The following is a 24,418-nucleotide window of genomic DNA, read 5'->3' as shown; positions in this document are numbered from 1 at the left end:
CTTTTAAAACTTATATAACTTATTAAATATAAACTATAAAATAAAAATAAAAATAAAACTAAATAAATAAATAGTAAAAGTTAATACTAGTATCTTTATTTTATTTTTATTATTTTTTTAGAACTTATAATAAGTAGATTTACTAACGGTAGATTTAGTGGGGCTAACCTGTGCACTGTGAAGGTGTTGTCAGACTTTTGTCATATGATTGGTACGCGAGAAGCTCTATCTGGTCTCGGTGGAGATTGAGAGGACGTTTAGAGGAAATCAACTTGGCCTCGGGGAGTAAGAAAACTTGCGACCGTTAGTCAAGTAGTCAGGGTGCCAAAAACAAAAACAAAACAAAAACCCCAGTCTAAAGTACCAATTTATACTCATCGCTCAGAGAATCGCTGATTAAGTTAACATCACCTGAATTGACCATCAGCGGATAGAACCATTCCGGCACTGGCCTGAAGCTGACGAGTGCCATCTCAGTTGAAGAAACGAAACACTACGACGGAATGAAACGAAACGGTGAGAATGAATGAACAATCTTGCAAGTTTTCAGTCGCGTGCATGCATGCATGAACTGAACTTCATCAACTGACAGACCTGATCGAGAACGGATAGTCCCTCCGGAGCACCCACCTAGCGCCCACCACCCATCAATAAACCTTGGAATGAGGTGATGCCTTGAAGCGATCCTACCTACGCTAGAAATCGGTTGTAGATGGCAAGATGCTATTTTTTGCCTTGTCGTGGCTGGATCCATGGTAATGGTGGCTGGTCCGTTATGGGGAAGCGAGATTTGACCCTCCCCTTTTCTAGTCGCCTCTCCTAAGCCTTGCCATCTTCAGCTCGATGTCCGTTTCGACCTGAGGATACATGCGGGAACATGCATTTTGGCTTGCGAACAGTCAATCGTGTAACCCGGAGAATATGGGAGTGTTGTATCCGTACAGTACTCCGTACATGTGCACGCAATACCGTTCGGAGAATGGAGATTCCCTCTGAGATGCCGGTAGTAAGCGGGCCGGCTTGAAACATAATTGAGCCCCAGTAACCTAAGAATGTGAATATGTACGCGTAAGGCGCCGTACGAGGGTTTTCTTCTTCTACAATTGATGTTTTGTGGTTTGTCTGTGTATCAGGAGAGAGTCATCGTAGTGGGTGGCAGTACATACCTGGAGCTGGGTGATGAATTATTGGCAGATTTTTCACTATACCCTCCTGAACTGTATCGGCGGCGGTACAGCATTCTTTTAACAATTTCTCTCATTCATATTGTATAAACTTCGCATTATTATCCAGTTACAGTACACACTTTACACTTTAGGTGACACGGTACTGTACAGCACACTGCATCAGGCCCAGTCAATAAACCGTCGCGCTAACAGACACTACTGCAAGCCTCAAAGGAGGGTTTAATTATCCTTGCTATTTCCTGGGCTCAGCATGGCCCTCTGGGAGCAAGAAAACATAAGACTTTAGAAGAAGTTATCAAAATAAATTCGGTAAAGACTCCCCTAAACTTAGACTGAAGTGCCTAAGCTTTTTCATCACTTGGGATAAAAGTCTCAAGGTTTCTTGTGTCCCCCTGCATGGGTCCCTCTACTCTTGAATTTGATTGATTCAATGATGCCTGCTCGATCCTGGTCGACATTGACAAGCATCAAAAGCAAGGCAGGGCCTGGGCTGGAATCGTTTGTCTCCCCTCCGACTTGGCCCGCTAGAGTCAACTTGGCTGTCCTTGTAGGGGTTGTCGCTTTCTTGTCCGGCATCACTGATCCCATTTCCCGTGATATCCACTCAGAATTCTATACTGGCATCTCTAATCAACTGGTGGGCGTCCTCTTCCTTTCCTTCGTTCTCTTTTGCTTGCGCAGCAGTTGAGTTACAGACCTCCCTCTACTTCAGGTGCCGTTAGAGCCGCCGCCGATCACTCGTTTCTCGACCCGCCATTCATTCGTTAACTTGCATCTGTGCTCGTCAACTCCAATACTCCTTTTCGACTTACTCACGACGATCATTTTCAACCCCAGACTCAACTTCAGCTCCAACTGCAAATGCAATATACAGTCACTCGTTCTTTCTTATATCCTGTCCCTCTTGAATAAGCACTTGGCCACATCAACCGCTGCCAAATTTGTGCAAGTCTCGAGCACCCAATAGCAATTCTACGGTCATCTCATCTCCCCCTGGCAACCAATCCCATCTCGCATTTGGTATATCACGCACCGCATTACACTCGTTCTCGACCATCGAAGCTGCAAGAGGACCCCCGCGAACGATTCTCATTTATCAATTGACTTCCCACTTGTCGGAAGTGTCATCCGACTTGGAACCTTGCAATTGTGCCATGCAACGACAACAATAAAGATCCTCCACCGAGAAATTGTTAAATATTGGCATTCAGCACCAGTCGATTGACTCACTACCGCTACAATTATCGCTTCAGCGTGTGCTTCACTATCCAATACTGACCTACCACCACCTTTTATCGTGTCAACTTGGGCCCATCGTGGTGAAACACATTCAATCTTGTGTGATTGTCTGTGCTGCCAATCTACTTAAAAAGTTGTACACATCGCCATCAATTCGATTGCTGCTCTTATTTGGAATACGATTTAATACATCTTTGGCGTCCTTCGCCTTGTCGCTCGTTACCATGATTTCCTCATCGTGGTCTGCCTCAACAACGGCTTGCGGTAGGCCGAAGTCCACCAGCTACCGCGCGCCCCGCTTGCGAATAGCCTTATTATTTCTCCTACTCCTAGCATGTCTTACTTCTACGGTCCTAGCGGGTACTGAGACATCATCTTCACTACGACATCGACGACACCATACACCTACGATCAACAGATACGAGCTACACCGACGCAAGGATGAAGATGAGGTCAAGGAGATCGTCAACAAGGAAACCCCTTCCAAAACTGAGGGCAAATCCAAGGCAACAACTGTCACCATCCAACGTGCTGCAAAGACTGCTGCTTCGACAAACACACCTTTACCTGAAGCTTTTGATGGGAACTTGTCAGCCGAGCTTTCGACCACATCAGACAGTAACTGCCCCGCGTTTCTGAATGGAATCCTTTCCGACCCTTCTTACGAATCTTGCTACCCCCTCTCCATGATGCTCCAGGTAAGTTCCAGTCAATAGACAGGCAGACCGGTCATAAATATTGACAAAATCCCAGACGTCCCGTGGCTTCTTTGAAGCTCAGAAGCAGCTCTTGAGCATAGTCCGAGTACTCGATGCAACATGTGCTGCAAACGTCACGTATTGCACGGATTTTTTTGATGCTGCAGCGCGCAATCTCACTGCATCAGAAAACTGCAAGCAAGAATGGGAATCGGGCAACAACGTTGTCAAGCAGTTCCTCTATGGCATGAAGGCCTACGAGATGATGTACAAGGCTACCTGTCTTCAAACACCCGAGGATGATATGTATTGTTACGCCAATGCTGTCACAAATACCACGACCGCCGCCAACGCCTACTTCTACTACCTACCGTATAATCTTACGTTGCCTGGTAGCACCAACCCTTCATGCAGCTGGTGCATACAAGAAACTATGAACATCTTCCACGCAGCCGCTGAAGACCGTTCTCAACCTGTGGCACTCACCTATGAAAGCGCAGCTCGACAAGTGAACACTCTCTGTGGCCCAGATTTTGTTAATAGCACTTTGCCTCCAGAAGAGACCAACCTGGCTTATGTGTTTGCGCCGTCATGGGTTGGCTTAGTACTTGCCCTCGGCAGTGCAGCACTGGTCAATGCTGTGTTATAGAATATCGACCCTGAACAGCACCACCTCAGCTATACTTCTTTCTCTTCTTCTCTATTTTCGACTATTACTCTTTAATATGTTATGACTACAGACAGATCCATATATGGGGTTTGTGTTTTCTCTTCAGATACGATACATTTGGCATATCTTCATGACTTGATACCCTTACCAACTTCTTTTCCTTTTTATTTGTTGAACCGATTCAACCTTCCAGCCTGCGAGGATGGAAGCAGACCGACATGCAAAACAATACTATAATATTATACTACGAGGGTATATATATACTTTTCTGCCAAAGCTGACTTGGCACTTTTTCTACTTGGTTTCTGAGAGGGTTGATTTGGAAAAGCGAGCACAGCCTGGAGTATTCTGGTTGGGCATAGTGGGTTTATGCTTTGTATTTTTTTACTGGATTCGATGGATGGGCGAGCCTGGGACAGGATAGATCGGCGGACTTGAAAAGTGTGATGTACTCCAAATAGGAGACGGTAGGACATGGTATCTTTGTATTACTTAGAGGAACCACGAGGACTGAGCACCGTACTGCTAATGGTCGGTATTAGTCACTTTTTATTTGATATGAGGAGCTCAGTGAACAACTGAGAGGAATATAGGCAGTTGGAATCAAGACCCAAGATGCTTTCTCATGTCTCATTTTCATTTCTTGATTACTTCCCCTCGCTATTCGCCCCGGGATGGAAGAATACTTCTAACGTTAGACTAAGGCGCTGAAATACTTAGTCTAAGATCCTCTAAATCTTTACTAAATTATTTAAATTAACCTAAGTTTACCTAAGGCATTTTGTTACCTAGGATAGAGGTCCTAACTTTTTTTGCATCCCCATGCCGGGCTTGATTGTGGATGTGCGAATTGTCTATATGTAGGTAGGTCTACGGAGTAATCCTCCTTACGGCCTAATATTGTATGCAACAAACTGGACAAGTAGCTGACGGCTCAACTATCTCATCTTGCCAAGAAAAGGATCGGTCAGATTTTACGACAATTTTCACAGAGTAGCAGCCGAGATATCGGTTCCCAGTACATGGTAACCTAAAATCACAATTAAGGGTTTCTGCACGAATATTGAAGCTGACAAAGGAATAATGCCGCCGGTGATCCAAGTGGGATAACTCAACGCCGGCTCTCAGGGTAAGAGATTTGTTGTCAAGCTGACTTTGACGAAGCAGTTATATCTTTTCGATTTTTAAATGAATAGATATTAAAGGGTTCATCATATCAACTGGGAAGGTGCCAGACCAAGCTGCAAGTGAGCACTGATGCCGGGTAGAAGAGGTTCTATAGCAATGGCTATCCGTCTCTTGTCGCTGATAAGGCCCAAACATGCATGTGCAGTGCAGTAGAGACTAGCACGGTCACTGGCCGACTTCACTGGATTAGAGCTTGTCTTCAAGCTGTCGTGGAACGTAGCCAAGCTTGATGGTAAGCCGCAGTGAGGGGATGGTGTTAATGTGAAACTGTTCCAATGCCATGGAGCTGGATGTGCACGCATGCAAGCAAGCAAAGAAGGCGCTTCGATAGCATATGGTGTCATCTTGGCATGTACTTCAGTTAAAATAATGGTGTTTACTGTTGAAGGCCAGAATGCTGGGGTGCATGACGTGCAGCTCTGCTAATAATAGCTGGGTAAATAACGAAAACAGACGGACATTTCCCAACCGACAGGAGAAGAAAGAGGAAACAAATCCCCAATACTCTATCATTGAATTGTTTCGTGGGTGTTGTGCTATTATTCAATAAGCCCATACCAGGATTTCTTGGCGCTCATGATCTGTCACCAACAAGGCGCATTCCCCTTCAAGTGTAGGAGCCAATCGCAGGGTAGGTCTGATAGACCAGCTGCAGGGTGGTCTGTTAGGCCTGCAACGACTTGTAAATCGTTCAATCTGGCTGTTTGGGTCTGTTGTGTGTCATAGACTTGGTTGAAGGTCCGAGCCCGTGTCCGTACATAAGAGTCTGCCAGCCTGTAGCCAGGCCAGAGCTCCAGAGATGGCGTCTTGGTTCGCGTATCTCAACGAATAGCATTGTGCATGATGTGGTGACCGAAACGTAGCCAGCAGAATCGAAGGTTCAAAGCTGAATGGCGTGGAAATGACGAATTACCAGACGCGTCCTAGCTTGCTTGTTTGCCCACGCTCCGGGTATGTGGAGCACCATCACCATGGATCGAGCAGACGATACCTATCACTTTGCATCACCGATATTGTGTTTCTAGCATCATTGAGGAGGCGGAGGTATGTCATCGGGTTTCCGTTTTGAGGTATAGTCTTTGATGGCCAGTGACGATGAGGGTTGTCCTTTGAAGGGAGAAAGAGAACCTTTCGCCCCACGTCTTTAACTTGAGGAGTGGAGGCGATTATGTTGGCACCTTGGATCGGTGAGTGCTGATAGACTGCTCCAATGTAGATAGGTGCTGTAGTAATCTCACAGGTTTGGCTCTTGCCACTCAGACGACATGCATGCCTCGTTGCGGGGAGGGGTAAGGGCCTAGTTCCGGATATGCATGTGCAGTCAGCAGGCTTATTAGTTCGATGTAACACTATCGTCCCTGCAGAGAAACTTATCCGCAATGCTGAAATAGCTTGGGATTTATCCTCAAGAAGCCCAGGCTGTTATACAGCATGTCGACGCACATATCTGCGCTCAAATACAGCGTCGAACTCAGCTTTTGTACATACCAGAAGTGAAGCACTGGAACGAATCAGCAACCTCCGGGGGGGCTCCCTCCATAAGAGGCCAATGAAAGTTACCCCCGTTAGAGAAACGGCATGGAACGCAGTACAAGGGGAAGCCAGCCTGGTTTTTGTTACCTGATCTCAACAAAGCCTGACGAAGCGCGGTGGCGCTGAAACCCAGTTCAAGGCCATGCACCCAAAGATCAAAAGCAAATCTGATCTGGCCAGCACAACTGACTCGTTCCCTTTTTGAATGTTGAACAGGATACGAAGGGCCATCATTCGACATAGACATCGCACGAAGAGTCGAGAGCCTGCGTCACCACTTTGATAGCAGATAGAAAGAGGGGTGGAAGGAAGAAGCTCAATGGCACGGATACTAAAAATCAAGATGGATGTAATCAACGACTCCGGCCGGAGTCTTCGACTGCTGGTGTGGACGAGTGACAGTTGACAAGTTGCTGGCTGATGGAAGAGATGCTGGGTTAGTAGTTACCTTGATTAGACATTAAAGAGTCTAAGAAACATGGTTGAGATCCCTCCATTAAATGCAATTTGCCGATCTCCCTTCTGACTTTCTTATTCGGCTTCTTCGATCTGAGTAAGGCATTACCTAGGTAGCTTACCCGAGCTTGGGAAGGGCACAGACCCGAATCGATCTCGTTAACATCTTATCCCGATGGGTGCCTTTAGCCAGCCAGATTCAGCCCTGGAATATCCTTTAAGCTACCTGAGGTTAGCAAGTCAAACTAAGGGATGCGATTTCACGATATTTCCATCTGCTGATCTCCATCCCCTTGTGTGTTTCTAATGCCCTACAGGGAATCCAATGCTTCGATGATCGACCCGCCAAGGTCCACATAGACCACATATACCCATCATGGGCTGGCGCGCGATGCCCACTTGAGACCAAGATCCCAGACTGGCACTTTACTGACGAAGGCTGCATTCGTTAGCGTCCACTCAAGATCAAGCAAGTAGCTCGAGAGTTCATAAATACGATATTTTTCAATGATGGCCTTTGACAAGGTAGAGAACGTTTGCGTGACCAATAACTACGGCAACACAATGGACAGGAGAGTCCAGGCTAGTAGCTATACACCAAGTCAAGTCATGCCGTCGATACCGATCTGTTTCCCCGGCTGCCCGGCTGAGGTTTAGTGGTTTGCATAAGCCCCGTTTTCTTTAGGCCTCTTTTTATACTTGTAGATGCGCGACTGCTGCCGGCGGCATTTTTATTGATTGAGGCAAGATGGGGCTTCAGGCCTCTATCTGCGGCCGCATGGCAGGTCAATTCCCTTGCAGGCATCCATCCATCCGCTCAACTCACTCACCTACAATGCCGACCTACCTAAGTACCTAGGTAGTTGCTTTTACTGCATTTAGCAACGCAATTTTTTCTTGTTACATACATACTTTACCTTACCATGGAGGCTCCATGTGCATATCGTGCCTACCTAGTATTGGCTGTGATCCGAGGTCAGGTAGCAGGAGGCGAGTGCTAATGGGTGCTTTTTGGGTTTTATGCCCAAGACTTTTTTATGTCTGTTGGTAGGCCAGGCAATGGCAAATATCATTAATAATCCCACCTCCCCCTGTCATATGAGCTCAATAATCTCTATCTTTTCTTGTCATCACCTTAGAACTTGTGGTTGCGAGGTCTCATTTTGTACGATATCTTCAACTATCACTGGTCAGCCATTTCGTTCCCTGACCTCCGCATTTGGAAATCGTCGATTCGACGATTTGGGCTTGATCTTACAAGGCACACTGCTGGGCGGCTTTCGTTTCAGTTTTCTCTCTCGATTCGCTGCCTCTCAAAGCTCATCGATATCTCTTCTGCCATTGGTCCTCGGCCAACAATACACAGGCGGGAATCTTGGTCCAGTCCTGGGAGTATCCTTCGTTTTGACTTTTGCCCCAGCCGTCTGAAAGCTTCGGACTCGAACCATTTCATTCCGCTCTCGACTGAGGCTGGAACGGCTTTATGCTTAGGGTTGTCGTCCCTCCAGTTACTTGACCTCCGGGTCCTTATTTTCTATTCCGTACCTAGGCATGGTGTTTGCATCGTGACGCTAAACAGCTCTATACCCTCGCGTTCTGACCTATATTCATTCGCCCGCACATTAGTGTCGCTATCCCCTTTCTTCACGCAAAGTCTTGCGTTCTCTCTACACCCGTCATATTCCCGCTAGAACCAGGCTTAGCAGAGACCAAATCCGGCTTCTTGGTGCGTGTGGTTGCGAGCTCGCCCACATCCCTCACGTTTTCCATCAATACACAGCAGAAACACGACTGATCACGGCCTCATTCTACGGCCCTCTTCCTCCAAGTCGTTTGCGGCATATGAGCCTGTGTTTCCTTCGCTACCTCTCCTCAGCCCGGACATTGTCGTGGGCTTGGCCGACATTCTCCCGCTCCCCCCGGCCGTTAGCCAACCTGCTAGTCTCACCCAAAGAAAGACTTTAATCGATCTGAGTCAATAGCGTCTTTTCAGACCGCTAGGAGCCCATTGAGGCTACTACACGCCTTTGACTACACCAGCGTTCATCCACTCCCCCATCGTCTATCTTGGTCAGTGGAACCGCCCGCATTCCGTCTCACAGCCGACTCCCTGGAAGTAGTGGACTACTGGGCCCTTCCCGCTCTTTTCTTCCCTTGGGCCTGGCTGATCCTGTTCTCTTATTGGACGCTACCGAAAGGGTTCTGTACTTGGGGACCTGGGTACTGTATAAGTTAGCTGTTGATGCAACCGATCTAAGCCGCCACTGATCTTCCACTAATAAGCTCGACACTGGCGTCTCTCCTTCCAATCCACCTGCGTTGATGGTAGTCCTTCCTGACTGAACCAGAAATATTCCACAACATTCATGTCTCTAACAGCTGTCGAGACCGCCACGCGAACATCATAGCGGCTGAACGCGATGCCACAGACCATGCCAGAGGCCATCCCACATCCATATGCGACGACAATGTTGAATTGGGCACCGGAAACACATCATCCTCCTCGGAGTCCAGCTCACTCTTACTATGAACAACGCCTGTATTCCCCGGCGGGCCTACTCACCGTAGGGCCCGATCATCGTCGTCATTCACAGCTGCAGCATCATCAGCACCCGCAAACTGGCCATGTTTACCAATTGAATGAGATGTCAAGCTCTGTGCCTCAAAACCAACCTCATCCTCCTCCTCATCTACCATCTGGGCTATATGCTACTGACCATACAGCTGGACAGCAAGCCCGTCCGCCCCAAGCTCCATCTACCAGTCTTCTGCGGAATAGCGAAATGCTGGACCACGCGCAAGGCCACCATCCAGTATATGCGCCGAGACTGCACTCGGTGTCAGAGGATCAACCACCCGTCTTCATACATGGTCAGCATAGACCATCAATCGATATGTATCCCGCGCCTCGCTTCACAGAGTATCACTTCAATCCGCCTGTTACAACCCATGGCAGACCACCTGATTGGAATAGTCCTATGGTATCTCCAACTGAACCGAGGTCTGATACTATGAGGATAGCCGACATTCTTACCACTGGTGAGAGAAGTGACAGTAGGACGAGCGTGGACAATCGCTCAGCCGATAACCGCTTCGAGCTCCAGATACGACAGCAACCAATTGCAGCTCGATCATGTGGATTTGGGGAGAGAGACCGGAGAGTAATTGATCCGCCGCCAATCGTTCAGCTTCTCATCAAAGATGCCAGTCTCACGAAAGAAGAGACAGGAAAACATCTGCGCTATCCCCACTACGTGATGAGCTGCTCTATTTTCGATGAATCTGGGTCTTGTGATGCCTCGTTCATGCCTGAAGAGTATCGGCAACAGCGCCGACTCATGGGCTTATTAGTCAGTGCCCCGTTTGTTGGCAAGGATGAACATGGCGAGGAGGGTTGCTTCTTCTGCTTTCCCGACTTATCCTGCAGAACTCCTGGTTCATTTCGTCTTCATTTCACCTTGGTCAAAATTGACCCAATCCGTGCAAAAGAGGTGAAGCGCTTCCCGACTTTGGTCACCGCTCAGAGCGATGTTTTCACTGTTTATACAGCAAAGGACTTTCCTGGGATGCAGGCCAGTACAAAGTTGACTAAGCGACTTAAGGAGCAAGGCTGTATTATTTCTATCAAGAAGGGCAATGACCGGTCCAAAAACACCAGGAGTCACGACGATTCAAGTGATGGAGAGCAAGATGAGGGCGAAACTACATTGCAAGGAAAGCGGCGACGCCGTTCGACACGACAGTGAACACGCAGCATATAATATACAGGGCGTTTGATGTGTTTTCAAGGCAGGCAATTTTTGGGTCATACACGTACACGGATGGGGCAATATGGCGCTACAATGATTGGCGATGCTGCCTGTGTGTTTCTATACTACACTCCAGAATGAAAGCTGTTCTGATGTGCTCATTATACCATTAGTTTGCCTTTGTTTCAGCAAGGCATGCTTCAGTTAAAATAGTTTCAACATATAAGATAATGTTGAGAAGGGGTACTGTGCCCATATCACCACTTGTGGGATGAAGAGAACAACTATTCTCCCTCTCTTCTTGCATATGTCCTTGTTGCCGCTACGAACCCCAAATGCCCGTCATGAACCGCGACTCCTCTTGAGAATGGTCATGTATGACTCAAAGGACCAGCTTATACTCGACCGCCGATACATTATAGCCACGAAGATGACCGCTAGGAATCGTATATTAAGCTGCTCTAAACAGCAACTTTAGCAATGGCCGGGTTGTCTTGTTCCTTGCAGCCAGGAGGCGTGGGAACTCCCGTTACTCCAGGTACGTGATTGCCACTCCTTTACATGGCCTCTGGGTCTGTCCCAGCACCTAATCGGTTCATGACCAGATTGGGATGATTGAGTACCTTAGAGTAGTGTACGGGTCGCAAGTCATAGTCGCATTCCAGTATCGCATTTGGGCCCCAACCAGAGGTTTCCTTGTGCGTCCACGAAGAAAATTGCGCAGTAATTTGTTTCTCATCAAAGTTCAACTGCATGACCGCTCGCTGGAGAGGTTTTGACGTTTCTGATGCAGGGTCTGGATCAAGGAGCCTTGTGTAAATGTGGCAAAATGCATGCAACTTGTTGAAGGTGATCGATCAAGTTAACTGGTACTTGTTAGGATGTCAAAGCCAGATCTCGCGAACGAGGAAGGATCTGATGACAAAAAGTTTTGTGACCTGGCAGCGTTATCCTTTGTCGTCAAGCTCAACGTTCTTTGATCGCCCAACTGACTACCTACTAGGATGGCATCAGAACATTGGCACCACACCACTTCGCTGAGTTGATCGACCACTAACTAGTCTAGCATCATGCAGTAGAGTTGGTCACACTTAGCAAGCTATCTAGCTCACATTCACGGATGTCAAAATTGGCGTATCAGCCTTTTTCAGATGGCTGTCCTTGCTAAATGCACACCTTTTCGATCAGAGGATGTCTGACAGAACCCTGACTACCTTAAACATTAAACATTTTCAGTCGCTGCTCAATAGTCCATCGTTGTTGGAATACCACTGTGCCTCATACTGCCAATTTCTGATATCATTCTGTCTCCCGGATCATGTAGTCCGGAGAACGGCTCCGTCGTTGCGATGACTTGGGACTACACGCCTTAAACTGCCAGGAGGAGACTGCGACCCGTGAAAATATATACAGTACATACTTATATAGCCACCACTGAAAAGTGATTGGATCTGGTGCGGGAACTACGCAAGCTCCCGCATTTACTGGATATCGTGAGAGCTCTGTTATCTGATCTCCTGTGAACCAGTCAACTATTAGGTAGTCAATTCCGAGAACGTTTGTCATTACAAGTCTATGAGAGTACTGCATTGCTTCCTTGAGGGAAAAGATCATACGGCACTCGATCTTGTATCTTGTTGACGGATGTCAAAATAAATACAAAAAGTAAGACATTGAGACTTGTATAAGAAACAGGTTCTTACTAACAAGTACCGTTGTATATATCCAGCTCAGGCTGCAGCGGAGCAAGGCATTGGAGATAAGCCTCCGGAGCAATCGTGCTATAGCATTCCACCGATTGATGATATGTAAGTGACAAACAGAGGCAAATCTGACATGTGTTTTCTGAATCACTGTCATTGCCGATCACGCCAAGGGCCGGAGTAAGACACAAGGTTTGAGACATCTCTTTGATGCAGCAACTCATCCCTCTTGTCGCCTCTCGGCGCTGCCCCTCACCATGTAAGCCTCAGCTCAACATGGTACTGTCCCCTTGCTGGCATCGTCGACCCTCAGAGTTTTCCAACGGTGTCTTAGTCGATTTTGTGACGAATCGAGCTCACTAGCAACAACAGATTTGTTGCCAACGTAGTGTTAGCCGACATCAACTTATCAATCCTCAATATGCCAGAGCCCAAGACATTCTTAGAGTCATATTGATCAAGCTTAGAACTCCCTTCTTTCTCTTCCCCTTTCTAGCTTCTCCTATCGTGTCCCTGTTTACGGAGTGGATGCTGGATCAGATCAAGAAGCTTGGCATACGAGGAAAGCGGTGATCTTTTCCAAAGCACCTGGACGTTAAAACGAATTATTTCGTGCATGTTCGACAGTGCAAAATGTCAAAGCACCATTCCTAGCTACTGGCTCAGCCTCCTGACATATCCTATGGGTACACGGGGCAAAGCATGTAAGGGAAGATTGTGTCTATCATGTTACCACACGGTGCAGCCTTCTGCATGCAATGTCTCAAGAAAACCCATTTGGAGTAAACCGGCAGCGCTAGTATCCCTCCCGTACGCCACGAATCACCGATTACGTGCTTCTGGCTATATTAACTGAGTTTGTCTCAGAATGCATTGTAAAATTGGCTGTCCGTTTTGGTGGGAGCGGCTTCATATCGATTTATGCACACCGGCGTAAAAATTACTTCTGTCAAGCGTTTGCTTATGTCCATGAGACGATTTGTCCTTGGACTTTGGCGTCGATCTGCAACCTCTGCATAGCGGTGAGGGAAAGCTTCGTCTGAAACATCGGCTAACTCTCGAGAGAGCTTATACAGAAAACAGAAAACGGAAGATATCCCCCATCAGCCGTAGAGAACCAACAGACCACAAGCATGGCTTCGAAGAATTTAGGCTAACATGGCAATGTAGCCAACAGATGTCTAGGGGTTCATACCATGGAAATACTCTTCCTGCAAAATATATATATTAAACTTCACGTGGGCTCATAACTGGCTCAGCAATACCGGGAATCACATGTTTGTAATGCCATGAATTAGTATATTGGTTGCATTGTAAGTTCTTACTCGTCAAACGGGGAACAAAACCTTTGGATTCAAAATCCTGATAAAATTAGGAGGAGAGATCATAGGTTTTCTACATATCGCTGGTTTGCAAGCATCATTACTATATACAGGGTAGACAATACTCAACAACGGACATGTTAACATCGAAACTTTTTTTGAGTGACATAGACATAACCATGCAATGCAGAACATTGGTGTTCATGCTGGCCTACAAAAATACATTTGTGGTTGATCAGCAAGATGCACTGTTCATATGCGGGCGCGGGGTTGAATACAATGGTTTAACTAATCAATTGAAGATTAGAAGCAAGATGGCGGCTACCTGCATCCATTTGTCTAGCATGTGTAACTTTCGTACAACTTGAAGCTTGTTTAGAATGACGATGAAGTCACGGCTCCAGTTGCCTTCTTTGAAGTATCTGGATGACGAGTTGATATCTGACCCGTCATTAAAACCCACACAATGACAAACGTACCTAGTGGCTTACGATATCTTGAAAGGATCACTTAGGGACTCGTAGCTACCAAATAACCTGGTGACCGCCAGCGGATAAATTTTCAGCCAAGAATCAGGAAATTACCGCGGATCTATATAGGACTCGTCAGATAAGTGAATTGTGAGCTGGATCCCAGTGCCCCCATCCAATCAACCTTTTACGTGAATAGAACGGAAACTCACCAGCATGATAGCAAGCTGATATCTCACGTATGTGTGAGGACCGGTGATTTGACGAATGCTCGTTCAGGTTGACGTCTATTAGCAGAGGTATTGTATTTCCTTCCAAAGTTGATTTGGGCATAGCTGAGAATTCTCGTACTACATTGGCACTTCTTTCAACTGACCAAAGTTCATTACACTAGCCAGTGGAGGTTACTGACTTCTCAACGCTCCTTGAGACGAAGAGACTTGAGATGATTAAAGAGCAAAACCTCCAAGTTACTCGCGGAATAGTCGGATGTTCCATGGTACACAGTGACGCCCATGAAAGAGATTAGGAGAAGCGACATTAACTCCCAAGTGGCAGCTGGTGGTGATAGTGAAGATTGGCTACAGAAGGAATATACGCATTAACCAACGGGAGCCAGCTCAACAGTATAATTGAGAGTTTCTCTTTAGATGATCTTTGGCATAGCGTAGATGCTTAATTCGAGAAGTTGAGGAGTTGAAGAGACGCCAGCCGTTGACAAATCTCCCTTGATGAACAAGCAAGGAGAATCCTGGCGCGTTTCAGGTCATTCTGGTGGAGCTTATGTAGTCCTCAGCAGTCAAGAGAAAGGTAGAAGCCACGCGAGAGGCTCTATAAAAGCCCAGATCAACCCAACGGTGTTCGACCTCTTGCTAGGAGTTAGTGGCGCATCGGACAACACGCGATTTATGAGTGATGTTCGGATACCGCTTGGAGGCTCAACGGAGGGAAACGAAAACGAAAAGGTCCTCGAGTGTAGGCAAGGATATACTGTTTGTTTCTCTGACCCCAGTTCACGTTGCTCCGGGTTGAAACACCCGCTCCGTTTCGCGGCCAAAAGCAATGGTACAAGGGTCAGCCTGAGGTTTCCTGTGTTGCTCAGAACAGCCTGTACTACGGATTGAGGGGTGACAAATTGTGAAATTTGCTGTTCGGAATGAGGTGGCAACAACATATAAAATATTATCGAATTCTCATCAAGTGAACTAACTGTCAATAGTTATAGTCGTTGATCGCCCAAGGACCATCTCGATCATCCAGATTAAGCCCATGGCTCTGCCCCTGCAACACCAGTTAGATCCCTGCTGTTTCAGACCAGGTCACGATCTGCAGGCACTTTAGGGTGTGACCCTGCAATCTCCAAGATCTGGCGGGCCGGTCCTCATTGCTCAATCTTTTCTGTTCTTTGTGTGTAGAAAACGAGGAGTGACAATTGTGCAGCTTGAATCGCGACTGTGGTTCTAGCGCATGATCATTCGAAGCAAACATCTTCATGATCAATGTATCACAGCAGATGAAGCCGGAGTGCAGAAATACGGACTGCAGCTCATCAATTCCACCACCACCAATCAAACATGACTGCGGCGGACCCAAGTCACACTGACCGCCAGCGCATATCTGTTGTACACTGCTTGCAGTCAGTCGTTACCGCCTATCTGCCTTACCTTACTTCCAAGTGCCTACCTTAGGTAGGTATGAGAAACATTCACCGTTAGGTATTTCCCTATTATAGGGGCGGACTGTGATTCACGGTCCCTGTCAATTTCCCCTGTCCATCATCCACTAACCTCGGCGCCAGCCGCCATGAATGAGGTTTTTCGATGCAGGTACACATATGGGTTGCAATAGATTCTGCCCAGCCCTATGAAAAACGACAACCTTATCGCAGATGTTTCTGGACATTAGCGCTCATTGCTGATGTAGTTCTTGTCTGTTTCATCTGACTTGACTCCTATCACGACAAGGTCGAGCCTTTGCAAAAAATCAAGGTTTCAAGCATTAATTTACACATGGCCCCTAGATGTGGCTTGAACCGCTGTAGCCAATCCTCTTTCACCATCTTGCTACACTAGAAACTTCCGAAAGCGCCTGGCGGCTTGGGCGACCCCTGAATTAGGGCCGGCCGTTAGTAAAAACGGGGGAATAGTAGCTCGCCACGCTCATAGGCTCCATCACCATAATCCTTTGATCAAATAGACAACCTCAATGACGAGAGAGCCAAGAAACCAATGATGGACGTGCACGCGCTTAGAGCATATCAAAGTGGCCGCAGTGACAAGGCCAGTGCAGTGCTGATTATAGCATACGCTGTGCGCCAGTGCAGTGTTGGCAGCTGCGGCGAATGAATGAGCGGATGGATCCTAAAGGATTCAGCCCAGGTTGGCCCCCGTTCACAAAGACCTTCACCTCTGATCCTCGTCCAACATACTTCTTTCTCTTTATCCTTCCACACGCTCTTTTTCTTATTTATCTTATTTTCCCCTCGTACACTGCACTGCTGGACACGTCCTCTCATTTCTCTACTCACTCACTCATTCATTCATTCTTCAGAGCAGCTTCAGACCTTTCTTTTCCCTGAACTGCTTATTACCCTCCTTTTTCACTGTGTCGACCACCACGATCTATCCGCCATCTCTGATTCACTTGCACTCAATACAGTGACTGGACGGTTGCGAAACATCCTTTCTTCTCACAGGTGCTCCGGTATCACCTTCGTGCCCCCCCGCTTTACACCTGTCTGCTTCCTCTTGAAGAAGAAGCAGGTTTCATTCTCAGCGCCCAGAATCCCAGAGATCTCAACGCTAGCATTTACACCGTTTCGTATTCCGCCGTCGAAATTCCTTCCGTGCGGTTAAATCATTAGCTCGATCCTTTTAAACACCGTTTGCCATTGTCAATTATCATGAAGTCCGCTTTCGCTACCGCCGCTGCGGTCCTCGCCGGCACCGCTTCTGCTGCTCACGAGACGGGTACCTTCGCCGTCTTGCGCTTCACCAACGATGAGCTTACTAGAGGTCGTATGGATCCCATCCTTTTCCCTGGCCAGACCTCCACTCACGTCCACCACATCATGGGTGGCAGTGGCTTCAGCACCAAGGCGACCGGAAAGGATCTCCAGAAGTCAAAGTGCAGCAATGCGCTTGTCAAGGGCGACAACAGTAACTACTGGTTTCCCACTCTTTACTTCCATGACCCCAAATCTGGGGAGTTTGAAGATGTCGAGTTCGACTACTTCAATGCCTACTACTTGTAAGAGCACTCACTACCTTGTCTCATTGCGCCATTCGAGCCCTTCACTTCCCCAATCACCGTGTTGTCTTGCGCATATTACTGACAAAGAACAGCTTCGAAAAGACACACGATGATATCAAGCCTTTCCCTGTTGGCCTCCAGATCGTTGCTGGTGATGCTATGACCCGTACCATGCCGAAGGCTGGCAGCAAGCCCAACCTTGACCCTTCTAAAGGTCCTGTCAATCCTGCCAGAATGACTTGCCCCCGCTTGAACAACGATTACACGCTCCCATCTTGGGATGCCAAGTCTGATGGCAAGATGGCTGGCGTAGGTGACCCTGTCAACAAGGGTGAGGGTGTCGGCTTCCCTGATCGAACTTGTGATGGCAAATATTCTCCCCTCCGGGCTGATGTCCACTTCCCCTCATGTTACAATCCCGAGGCTGGCCTCACCGACTTCAAGAACAACATGGCCTACCCCGAGGATAATGACGGTTATCTCGACTGTCCCAAGGGTTGGATTCACGTTCCTCACCTTTTCTACGAGGCTTACTGGCGCACCGACAAATTTACTGGTCGCTGGACTGAGGGTGAGGGTAAGCAGCCCTTCGTCTTCTCCAATGGCGACGTTACTGGATACAGCAGCCATGCCGACTTCATGGCAGGTTGGGACGAAGACCTCCTTCAGCATATCATTGACACCTGTAACGCTGGTACCGAGGGTATGGACCACTGCCCAGGCCTGACTTATGGCCTCAACAAAGGCGACTGCACTATCGAGTCCGAGGTCGATGAAAAGATTACTGGCACCTTGAGCAAACTTCCTGGAAACAACCCTTTGAGTGGATTTTCTTATGGCGATAAGGCCCCTTCAATGCCCTCCGGCGGCGACAAGGAGAGTAGCCCCAGCAAGCCGGCTTCTGGGGAGAAGACCACTGCCGCTGAACTCCCCGGCTACACCAAGCCAGTTTCCGATTCCACTGATGTCCATGAGGAACCAGTTGCTCCCAAGCCTACTGTATCTTCCAACCCTGCAGCTGTCTCTGAGGCGGCTGCTCAAGCAACCGACGTTCTCTCCAGTGCCCCCAAGCCAACCGACATCTTCGACAAGCCCAAGAAGTGCAAGACTAGAGTCCATACCGTCTGGAACACCGTGACAGTCACACAGACAGCCAGTTTGCCTGTCCAGACTGAGGCTGGCACTCCTAGCTACAAGAGAGATCATGTTCGACGACATGCTCACCACCATGGCAGTGGACACAACCATCTCCGCCGTCGTAGCCACCTCCGCCGCTAAGCATTGTTTACTGGCGAACTCGATCTGCCAATAGCATACTTTGAATGGCAGTCTTGGTGGCAGAAAGCTTTTCTCTCATTTCTTGTGGTGGTGCATCTACGGAGCATCTTGTATAGGGGTCCAGTGACCACCTCGCTTCATTGGGCCGGAGAATATAAGGTTGGCGATTTCATGGACAGGTATTTTGATTCAAGTTGCGTGGTGCAAGGGAATGGAATTAGGGGAGGAAAGAAAGTTGTTGGATGATTCGCTTCTACACATGTACATTTACGGAGGACATACCTTGCTTGACAAGGACCCAAAGCGCTCGAGCGCACGTCTTTTGCCCGCCATGAATCCAGGGCATATGCAAAACACAATCACCCGCAGCACACAAAAGTGATCAACATGTCCTCGGCATTAAACCACGCCCCGTTTCTAATCCTACTAGTGACTATGGTGCTCGAATGAAGAAACTGTTGTCAGCTTAGGAGTTAGGACTCCGAAATGAAGAATACTACAACAGCATCCGTATATCTTCAGTTGCTCTAGGCCAATACTGTACCATATTGTGTTTCCACTCCCGTACAGTCGCATTCCAAAAGTCTTCCCCCAAAGCACAGGTACAGTACTTACAACTAATGATTTTGCCCGTCGGCTAAATTCCGGTTAAAAAATGAACGAACGACCAGCCTTTTTCTCTTACATTTTCTTCTTCACCACACGGCTCTTCGTCCCTCAAAACTACATTAAAAATGTCTCTTTATCATGAGGCAGCAGAGATCTTGGCGGGATCATCATTTGAAGGTGGTAGTCTCAAGTCGCGCGTTTTTAAGAAGAAGAATCTCAAATCCGCACCAAACCAAGTTTACGCCTTGGTGTTAGAGAGTTGCAAATGGAGCCTCATTCTGAAAGAAGTGATCGAGAGATCAGAACTTCTGAAACTTGAGCGCAAGGTTTGCAGCCCAACCCTACGCTAGACTGCGGAACGCCCATACTAAATCGTGCACGCAGCTGACCCCGACGTTGTCATTACTTCTTGTTCATGACCTTTTGTTGGTCAAGAAGGGAATTGCTCTTCCACAAGACCATGGGCTTCGTGCGTCGATTGAGAGGCACAAAGGACGCATAAGCTCAGAGTTCAAGCTCGCACGGCTTCGGAGAAAGATGCCGACTCTCGAGGCTTTAAGAGAGCAAGTTGAGCGACAATGTGCTGGCGAAGAAGTGAATTACCCTCGCTGGGTTCGTGTCAATGCTGTGAAGAGTACACTCGAAGAACAGCTAGAGACGACGTTCTCCAAGTACACTAGAGCCACATCCATCAAGGAGGTCGTCACGAACACTGGAAGACTCATATACATCGACCCACATGTGCCAAACCTTTTGGCCATCCCTGCAGGAACAGATCTCACAAAAACCGAGGCGTACACAACGGGAAAAATCATTCTACAAGATAAAGCCTCTTGTTTCCCTGCTTATCTTTTAGATCCCCGAGCAGAGGATGGCGACTTAATCGACGCATGCTCTGCTCCCGGCAATAAGACAACTCACTTGGCAGCGATCCTCAAAGAACATAGACCAGAATCCAATACGCCAGAACAGACAATCTATGCATTCGAAAAAGATCCTCGACGAGCACAAACTCTGGAGAAAATGGTCAAAATTGCAGGTTCAAAGCCTGTGACAAAAATTGGATTTGGGCAAGACTTCCTACAAGTCGACCCTATGGCAGAGAAGTACAAGTCAGTCGGAGCTTTACTACTGGATCCAAGTTGCTCAGGGAGTGGAATTGTCGGACGGGATTCGATGCCGGACCTTCACCTGCCAGAAGGTATCAGCAGCACAGGAAAGGGTCCGACAGCAAAGCAAAACGGACGCAAAAGGAAACATGAGCAGACAGAGGCAACTGAGGACAGGATCATGATAGATGATGACGGTAACGAGACTGCCATTAAGTCGGAGAAGGATTTAGAAACACGCTTGGAGGCGCTTTCTTCTTTTCAACTGACGCTTCTATTACACGCCTTCAAATTTCCATCAGCAAAACGAATTACATACTCCACTTGTTCAGTCCACACGCAAGAAAACGAGCGTGTTGTCATGAGAGCCCTCGAGTCCGACATTGCGAAGCAAAGGGGTTGGCGCATTCTGTTGCGGAAAGACCAAGTTTCTGGTCTGAGAGAATGGCCTGTCCGAGGACTCCCTGAAGCCTGTGGAGGCGATGAAGATATAGCAGAGGCTTGCATTCGCTCTTATAAAGATGACGGGCAAGGTGTTATGGGCTTTTTTGTGGCTGGTTTTGTGAGGCCCGATGTACAGAGTTTCGGGACTACCGGCAACGAGGGCCCTTACGTGCGAGACGATAACGGTGTGATCATCCGTGACATGCTCGGTATGCCGGTCTTGAAAACGACTGGCGAGCATATCTCTTTGACGGCAAGAGATGATAACGGTGGCAAGAGAGAGGAAGAGGATACGGAGGAGGATGAGGTCTCAGAAGGCGAGAGTACTAGCAGTACTGCAGCACATGATCTCGATGCACGTCAAGGAACTTACACAGACGACGATGAGTGGGAAGGCCTTGAGGATTAAACCGGCAGCAGGGCATTTCTTTCGGCAGATGACAAGACGTCATATCACTGGCCACTGAGATCTAATCTATAACGACAAACGGCTCCTAGCGGATTAAATCTGCGCTTCCTCAGTGAAGAACGAAAGAATAGTGGTATAACTTAAACGACGAAAGACAGCGTGGTGTCGGGTGATTCCATCCGCCTTACGTGATCAATATGCCTCCACAACTTTTCGTTCTGATTGGTAGGCGGTTGTCTGAATGGACCCAAACCCCGTTTACGTTCTGTTTCATATCAAGAGCTTAGTAGGTCATCATGTTGCAACCAAGTCAGCCTGATATCTCCCGATGGGATCGAGACGGGTTTGAAAGAGTGCCATCGCCGATTATAGTCTATCCCTTTGAATCCGAGGCAGCACCACCTTGGTATCTTTTATAGGTCCTGCCAATTAAGAAGCTAGTATTAAAGGTACTTATATTTAGGGGACTAATAGGCTAAGATCTAAGTATATTTAATAATACAGGTTACCGATCGTAACCTTTAGCTTTACTGCTGTGCCTCCTTAAGGCTGGTATTTGTGGCGTAAAGATCAGCAGCTAATCAATACTAGGGCCTGCCCTATAAAAGTACATCAGTGGTGCTCCCTCGGATTCAAAGGGATAGGCGATCAGAAGCGTTAGAAGGGAACCACATTGTCGGTTGTCCTATGCAACCCCGATCCGTCCTGTTGGACCCCCAGTCCTCACCTCAAGGTTGGCCCAATTGCTAGATAGTATGTACAGGGTCCAGCGCGGATATGGCGCTAAAACTTCGCCAATGCAGGTACCCGGAGCGTTGTGGATTACTGTAAGGCTTACTCCCTAGGGGAGGAAAGAAAACACAAAACCTTGACCACAAAACCTTGATAAGCGATAAAAATATTTAGGTAAATTTAGCCTAAGTTTAGGGGATCTTTGATAAGTTTATTTTAGCACCCTAGATCAAGGTCTGGTGTTTTCTTGCTCCCCGAGGACTTCGTACTGCGCTACCAAAGTCAAATCATTACCGTTGGCTTATCAACTGAGCCCAATAGGCCACTGAAATCCTTGAACCATCACAGAGAGCCCTGACCTCTCATTAAAGTATTATTGTTGAACTGATAAGCAGCTTTTCCCAAATAGCGGATGCCCATCACCTCCGACATGGGTACCCTCGACCCGTAAATAGGCCAACGCCAGGATAACGATCAGCTTTCGAGATGGGTGTGGCAATAAGGATTAATATTGTAGAGATCTTGAAGGCCATAGCCAACTCGGCATACAATATCGAAGATTTGTTGTGGGACTGGAGGACCACGTTCATAAGTGTATTTGTATCGGGAGAATGGCCCTGACGTGGAAATCATCACCATGGATCTGCTGACGAGCCCTCAGGGTGTCAAAATACGTCTGACTCGGGATCCCACGTTTCCCATGACAGTTATATGGTTAAGCAGTCCCACTCGTCTTGGTTCAACATCTTGGCCTCCACCCTCCTCTCAGCTCTTCACAACATAAAAATTCACCGTAACTACCAGCTATTTCAATATTTCTTACCTGCATCTTGCATAGCGATAAACATTCTCGATCTTGCCGGCTTCTTCTTCTCCCTTCTCCCCTAAGTCAAGGCGCTGCGCTCTGGTATATATTAAGGCATGGGAAGAGAAGGAGGACAAGACGGAGGAGGGCCAGCTTATCACCAATCCCTACAATTGCTCTTTACATTTCATCACCAACATTGTTCATGCAACCACGCTGCCGCCACGATAGATCCCATCGACGGTTCACTTGACCCGACCTTTGTCAAATAGGTCAAGACTACCGAAACGGCCCTGGCCGAGGCCTAGACGAAGAAAGGCCAGTTTGTCACTGATCATCCTGCCAAGGATACCGTTAACCAAATCTTGATGATCCGAGCACTTGGCAAAGAGTTTGGGGTTGGTGGTGTCTGTGTGGGGGATACTTGCTGTGACAAAGCTGCCTCAATCCAGTGACAGCTGATAATGATATCAGCCTTAGTTGGCTGGACAATCGCAAGCGCAACGAACGAGATAATGACAGCGGTATATATCGTCAAGCTCTGATAACAAAGATAATGACTTCAAATCCGAATGGAGGGGAGAGCCGTCAGATACGAAGTAAAAAATATTATCAGAGGATTCTGCATACGTAAGAAAAAAGCGAATGAACCGCAACAAGAAGAAATAATAGTGATACAAGCGATGTAGAGACTTTGACACGAGAGTGCCTCGCGCAAAACTTCCAACACCCTCGTCACGTCAAAGAATAAGATACTCGCAATTTCCCTGTATTTAAACCTGACGACTCCAGTGCCATATAATGTCCATCTGCCAGATGCCAATATAACCTCAATTGTCCTTTCCTTAAAACCTCGTTTCATATCTCCCATCCCTGAACCGCGTGACCCCAATTGCCATATGTGATTTATGTCTCCCATTACAAAGTACCAAGTTATCCTTTCATCATAGTCACGCCTCGCATCTTTATTGAAATGATATTTGATAGCGCTCATGCGATCAGTGTGCCAATATGTAAACATTCAGCAAAGCCATAAACCCTAAGCCGTGTCAATTAAGGAACTTGAACGCATGAAAAGAAGCATACCGCAGGCAACACAGAGTGGGATGTGTGTAAGATATGTTGGACAGAGACAATGCTGGGTTGTTTCTTTTTGGGTAATGTCGAATAGTATGCTAGTATGGTGGTGTTGCAATCACAGTCGCGCACTCAATCGTTCAATGTACGGATAAGTGCGAGTGAGCTCACGGTTGTATCCGCGTGCTCTCGGCGCAGTCGAATGGGGTATGTAGAGACGGCATGGAAAACGTAATCCTGACCGTATAATCAACAGTGCTGCTGGCGATATATAAGAGACTGGCGACAAAACATCGTTCATGCGAGGAAGTGGCGGACTCTTGGGAGCAATCCTAAGCTGTGTATGATATGAGAGACGACTGTGAGAACAGTCCTGTGTTATACCGTCGAGATAGAATATACGTCGCCCTAGCATTCCAGCGACTATGTTGTTATTGAGACCATGTCGAGTTTATGGCAATGGTGAACTAATAAGCATTCTGATGGCA

At 47.5% G+C, this 24,418-nt stretch overlaps 4 protein-coding genes across 4 annotated transcripts; all 4 read left to right on the top strand.

Moving 5' to 3' along the window:
* Positions 1-2,650: 2,650 nt before the first annotated feature.
* Positions 2,651-3,773, top strand: FSUBG_12565 (uncharacterized protein; the record flags this gene model as incomplete). The annotated part of the gene is made up of 3 exons (XM_036677364.1): positions 2,651-2,690; positions 2,784-3,124; positions 3,180-3,773. The coding sequence occupies 3 exons, from the start codon at positions 2,651-2,653 to the stop codon at positions 3,771-3,773; spliced, it is 975 nt and encodes a 324-aa protein (XP_036531972.1).
* Positions 3,774-9,439: 5,666 nt separating this feature from the next.
* Positions 9,440-10,717, top strand: FSUBG_12564 (sexual development regulator velC; the record flags this gene model as incomplete). Its single annotated transcript, XM_036677363.1, has 1 exon — positions 9,440-10,717. The coding sequence occupies one exon, from the start codon at positions 9,440-9,442 to the stop codon at positions 10,715-10,717; it is 1,278 nt and encodes a 425-aa protein (XP_036531971.1).
* A 6,400-nt stretch (positions 10,718-17,117) lies between these two features.
* Positions 17,118-18,745, top strand: FSUBG_12563 (uncharacterized protein; the record flags this gene model as incomplete). Its single annotated transcript, XM_036677362.1, has 2 exons — positions 17,118-17,464; positions 17,560-18,745. The coding sequence occupies 2 exons, from the start codon at positions 17,118-17,120 to the stop codon at positions 18,743-18,745; spliced, it is 1,533 nt and encodes a 510-aa protein (XP_036531970.1).
* A 734-nt stretch (positions 18,746-19,479) lies between these two features.
* On the top strand, positions 19,480-21,316 carry FSUBG_12562 (NOL1 NOP2 Sun domain protein; the record flags this gene model as incomplete). The annotated part of the gene is made up of 2 exons (XM_036677361.1): positions 19,480-19,680; positions 19,739-21,316. The coding sequence occupies 2 exons, from the start codon at positions 19,480-19,482 to the stop codon at positions 21,314-21,316; spliced, it is 1,779 nt and encodes a 592-aa protein (XP_036531969.1).
* Between the last annotated feature and the right edge of the window lie 3,102 nt (positions 21,317-24,418).

This window comes from Fusarium subglutinans (genome assembly GCF_013396075.1).
Source record: "Fusarium subglutinans strain NRRL 66333 chromosome Unknown NRRL66333_c0000275, whole genome shotgun sequence".
NCBI classification, from domain to species: Eukaryota; Fungi; Ascomycota; class Sordariomycetes; order Hypocreales; family Nectriaceae; genus Fusarium; species Fusarium subglutinans.
Note: the sequence above shows the minus strand (reverse complement) of the source record. Positions and strands in the feature narration are given on the sequence as shown.